At 44.1% G+C, this 5,815-nt stretch overlaps 1 protein-coding gene across 2 annotated transcripts in view; it reads right to left on the reverse strand.

The window, feature by feature from the left end:
* Positions 1-2,885, reverse strand: part of tmcc1a (transmembrane and coiled-coil domain family 1a) — an 18,764-nt gene extending 15,879 nt beyond the window's left edge. Inside the window, exon 1 of one of the 2 annotated variants that reach the window (XM_056464538.1) lies at positions 2,817-2,885. In XM_056464538.1, the coding sequence (XP_056320513.1) occupies positions 2,817-2,822 (6 nt within the window). In that variant the 5' untranslated portion in view covers positions 2,823-2,885. Of the gene's footprint in view, positions 1-1,564; positions 1,669-2,816 lie in introns of those variants that run through there. The other variant, XM_056464537.1, reaches the window with a different exon arrangement.
* Between the last annotated feature and the right edge of the window lie 2,930 nt (positions 2,886-5,815).

Genomic DNA, 5,815 nt, shown 5'->3' on the forward strand with positions numbered 1-5,815 from the left:
CAACCAATTAGAGTAGCATAGAGCTGTCTGACCAATCAGAGTAAAGTACAGCTATCTGGGCAATCAAAGCATGGTAGAACTATCCAACCAATCAGAGCAGAGTACAGTCATCTAACCAATCAGAGCAAGGTAGAGCTATCTGACCAATTAGAGAAGAGTACAGCAATTTAACCAATCGGAGCAGAGAGATCCCATCCAACCAATCAGAGCAGAGAGCCATCTGACCAGCTATCCAACCAAAGGAGAGAGAATCTATCCAAACCAATCAGAGCAGTGTAAAATTATCTGACCAATCACAGAAGGGTAGATTTATCTGACCAATCAGAGCAGAGAAATCATCTAACCTATCAGCAAATAAGGCTATCCGACCAATTAGAGCCAAATAGAGATATCCGACATTCAGAGCAGAGAGAAGCCATCTGACCAATCAGAGCACAGTAGAGCTATCCAACCAATCAAAGCAGAGAGAAGCCATCTGAGCAGAGTAGAGTGAAGCCACCTGACCAATCACAGCAGAGTAGATTTATATGACTAATCAGAGCAGAGCAGAGCAGAGAGTATCCATCTGACCAATCAGGGAAGAGAGTATCCATCTGACCAATCAGGGAAGAGAGAATCCATCTGACCAATAAGAGCAGAGTAGAGTTATCTGACCAATCAGAGCAGGGTTATTTGATCAAGTCAGCGATGACTTCAGGCGTTGGCAGTGAGAGTGGCCTTTAAACAGGAAACAGGAAACAGGCAGCGGTTTCGCTCTCTCAGATCACACATTTCTCACACCTTCAGTAACTGATGAGGTTTCAGCTGCAGTTACAAAACACACTGAAGACGACACACACACACACACTCACACACACACACACACACGCACACACACATCATCTGCAATAATGCGACCATCCCTTTATTCAATAATGCATCCCTTTATTCATCAGGGGTCGCTACAGGTCATCAACTATTACAGCACATGTTTTACGCAGTGCCCTTCCAGCTGCAACCCAGCACTGGGAAACACCCACACACTATCATTCACACACTCCTACACAACGGCGAATTTAGTTGATCAATTCCCCTATAGCGCATGTGTTTGGACTGTGGGGGAAACCGGAGCACCCAGAGGAAACCCACACCAACACGGGGAGAACATGCAAACTCCACACAGAAACACACATTGACCCAGCCGGGACTCGAACCAGAGACCTTCTTACTGTGAGGACACAGTGCTGCCAGCACATTTGTTTGTTTTTTTCTTTCTTATAAATATGTCAAAACTTCATGACAAGCAGCAATCAATAAACACACACACACACACACACACACACACACACACAGACACACACACAGACACACACACACACAGACACGCACACACACAAACACACGCACACACACACACACACACACACACACACACAACAGATCTGCAGGACAACAGCCATTTAAAACACTGGGTGTAGAACATATGCTCTCTCCCTCACTCTTTTACACACACACACACACACACACACACACACACACACACACACACACACACACACACACATCTACACATGTGAAGTGTTACCTGTGAGTATTGTCTGCGCAGACTGAACCTCTGGACCATGTTGACCAACACATTGAGCTAATACAAGAGAAACACTTGCAAACGCAAACACACACACACCTCTCTCGCTCTCTCTCTCTCCGTTTCACACATACACACCCAGTCCCTCAACCACACACACGCACATCACTCTCTCTCTTTCCCCTGCGCACACACACACACACACACACTCATGTTCACGTTTACTTATTTTAAAGGGGACACACGCTGTATATCTGCACTCAGTGTGTTTGACTACAGTACAGCACACACACACACACATTGATCATGAGCTGTTCAGCGTGTGTTTACTGCTGAAGTGGTTGATGTTGGGTGTGTGTGTTTACAGTGTGCAGCAGCGCCCTCTGCTGCTCAAACACAGACTCACACTACTCTGAATCACCAGTGTGTGTGTAATGTGCTGGATAATTAGATCTGCTTCTCTGAGTCTCAGGACTGAGATGTTCTTCACTCTGAAGCATATTTACACACATGTTCATCCATTCATCTTCTGTTCAGCTCAGTCCCTTTATTTATCAGGGCTCGCCTCAGCAGAATGAACTGCCAACTATTCCAGCACTTATACAGCAGATGCCCTTCCAGCAGAAACCCAGTACTGGGAAACACTCATACACACTCATTCACACACTCATACACTACGGCCAGTTTAGTTGATCAGTTCCCCTATAGCGCATGTGTTTGGACTGTGGGGGAAACCGGAACACCCAGAGGAAACCCACACCAACACGGGGAGAACATGCAAACTCCACACAGAAACACACACTGACCCAGCCGGGACTCAAACTAGAGACCTTCTTATTGTGAGGCCACAGCGCTACACCACTGAGCCACCGTGCCGCCCTTCAAGCATTTTCTGAATGTGATAATCAAAATGCATTTATTACTAATCAAATATTTGATTCTTTATTTACAACTCTTGTCCTAAAAGAACACACACCAGTGCACAGCTCATTTCTTTATTGTTCCAGCTGTTATAAATCTCAGTCTCAGTGAATTTTCCCTCATCACTGCTATTGTGTTCACATTTGTGTTGCCGTTCTGTTTGTTTCAAAGCACACACACACACACACACACACACACACACACACACACACACACACACACACACACACACACACACACACACACACACACACGCACACACACACACACACACACACACACACACACACACACACACACAACAGAAAAGAGGAAAGGTGAATCTGCTTACCGTCATCAGCACACACAAGAGCTCAGATAAAGATCCTGCTTCATTCTTCTGTTCTGCTGTGCCGGTCGGTCAGCTGTGTGTGTGTGTGTGTGTGTGTGTGTGTGTGTGTGTGTGTGTGTGTGTGTGTGTGTGTGTGTGTGTGTGTGTGCGTTTTCTGCAGTGTATTGTGTGTATTGTATTCAGTGTTGTGTAAACCTGCGGCCATGAAAGTCTCATTGTGTGAAGCTGAATAGCATCAGTGTGTGTGTGTGTGCGTGTGTGCGTGTGTGTGTGTGTGTGTGTGTGTGTGTGTGTGTGTGTGTGTGTGTGTGTTCACTCACATCCAGAGCCTTCTGCAGAGGAGACACACACTGGTACACACTGAAAATAATATAATAATAATAATAATAGAAAGAGAATGTGAGAATGGTGATGCAGTGGCGCAGTAGGTAGTGCTGTCGCCTCACAGTAAGAAGGTCTCTGGTTCGAGTCCTGGCTGGGTCAGTTGGTGTTTCTGTGTGGAGCTTGCATGTTCTCCCCGTGTTGGCGTGGGTTTCCCCCACAGTCCAAACACATGCGCTATAGGGGAATTAGGTAAGCTAAACTGTCTGTAGTATAGGGTTGGGGTGAATGAGTGTGTGTGAATGTTTCCCAGAGATGGGTTGCAGCTGGAAGGGCATTCGCTGCGTTAAACATGCTGGATAAGTTGGCGGTTCATTCCGCTGTGGTGACCCCAGATTAATAAAGGGACTAAGCCGAAAAGAAAATGAATGAATGAATGATAATGTGAGAATAACACTGGGAACAATAAATAAACGTGTCTGTGGTAACACTTTAGATTAAATATCTAATATGTTATGTGTTAATATGCTGGGGGAAAAGAAGAGCAAAACACGCACACACACACACACACGCACACACACACACACACACACACACACAGCTCTTGCAGCATTATAGTAATCTGTGTATTTTGCTTGCTTTAATGTGCAGTAACGCTTCATTATCCAGCAGATGGCAGTACAAACCCAATGAAGAACTCAAGCGTGTGTGTTTGCACACAGGACAGGTCAAACAGAGGAGAAGACGAAGAAGAGGAAGACGCCGAAGAGGAGGAAGACGATGAGGAAGAGGTATTTAAATAAATCATCAGATCAAATAAATCAGCAGCTCATGACCTCTTCAGGTTTGCAGGAATTCAGATATAAACACTGATAACTGATAATCCTCAGCTCAGGCCGTCACAATGAACAGAAAAACCACTGGGGAAGGCAGATGTGTGTGTGTTTATTCATGCCCCATATTCCTCTGTGCACATTTCTCTGAATAATGTGCTTTACACACTCATACATGTCACATATTTTCACCATGCACACAGTTCCTAAGTGAAACACATATGTTCATGTTGCCTGTATAAACACTGTGGTGTGATAAAGTGTTTGCCCCCTCACTGATGGATTATGTTTGTATGTTTGTCACTTTAATGTTTCAGATCATCAAACTAATGTAAATATTAGTCGTTGGTAACACAAGTAAACACATCATGTGTGCCAGAAATGAAGCTTTTTACTGTATTTTTAAGGGAAGACAAAATACTAAACTGCACAGCCCTGTGTGACAAAGTGTTTGCCCCCTAAACCTCATTCATTCATTCATTCATTCATTCACATTCTTTATTAATCTGGGGTCGCCACAGTGGAATGAACCACCGATTTATCCAGCATTTGTTTTATGCAGCGGATGCCCTTCCAGCTGCAACCCATCACTGGGAAACACATACACACTTATTCACACACTCATACACTACGGACAATTTAGACTACCCAATTCACCTGTACCACATGTCTTTGGACTGTGGGGAAAACCGGAGCACCCGGAGGAAACCCAGGGAGAACATGCAAACTCCACACAGAAACACCAACTAATCCAGCTGAGGCTCGAACCAGAGACCTTCTTGCTGTGAGGCGACAGCATTACCTACTGCGCCACTGCATTGCCCCCCCCCCCCCTAAACCTAATAAATCTTATTCTGTCCCACTCGTCTCTGCAGATCTGCTGTAATTCAGTCATTATTTCAGGGGTTTCCAGCATGAACTGCCTTTTTAAGGTCACACCACAGAATCTCAATTGGATTCGGGTCAGGGTTTGACTAGGCCACTCTAAAGTCTTTATTTTGCATTTCTTTAGCCATTTAAAAGTGATTTGACACTTTAAAGTCAAATAAATATGCAAATAAATAGGGGCAAACACTTTTCCACGCTGCTGTTTCAGTACTTATACATGACAGTATAATATTTATGAGCACCAGAAGCAAACAAAGGTGTGAAAAATGGGCCAAGATCAAATATTTAAGTGTGTTTTTGACATTCATATGAATAGATGAAAATTCAGCTCAAGTTAAATTTGCGGAAAGCTTTCACAATAATTATCATGAGCTTCACAGAAGGTGCAGATTATTACATTAAACATCAGCAGAATTCAACTGTAGTGATTCCTCATATATCTCAGGCTGTGTGGCTTCATATGGGGATGGTGTGGCAGCAGTTGTTAAGGTTTCTTCTTCATTCATAGTCAATATTTTGTTTAGATGGGAAATGAAATGAAAGCATGACTGATGCGTTTCCTGAGCAGTGATCAGCCAATCAGTCTCAGCTTCATTAATTAATCACTATCTTAAGATCAATTAGAGCTTTCAGAGCACACATGAGCTTCTGTCCTTCCAAAGGTTCAGCTTCTTCTGCTGTGTGTCTCTGCTGGAGGCAAAGCTTTGGCCGTTTTCCTGTTGTTGTTTTCCCGCTCTGCTGTTCGTGTCTGTATTTGGGTCCAGTTTTAGCTGAAAGTGTCACACACACACACACACCTGTCCATTACAGCAGGTAAACACTGCGTCACACACAGCCTGATGCTGAAGACCTGCAGGACAACACACACACACACGCACACACATTTTCAAATACAGACACATTCATACACAGACACACACACACACACACACACACATATATATATATATATATATA

Source organism: Danio aesculapii, chromosome 8 (genome assembly GCF_903798145.1).
Source record: "Danio aesculapii chromosome 8, fDanAes4.1, whole genome shotgun sequence".
In the NCBI taxonomy this organism is placed as follows: domain Eukaryota; kingdom Metazoa; phylum Chordata; class Actinopteri; order Cypriniformes; family Danionidae; genus Danio; species Danio aesculapii.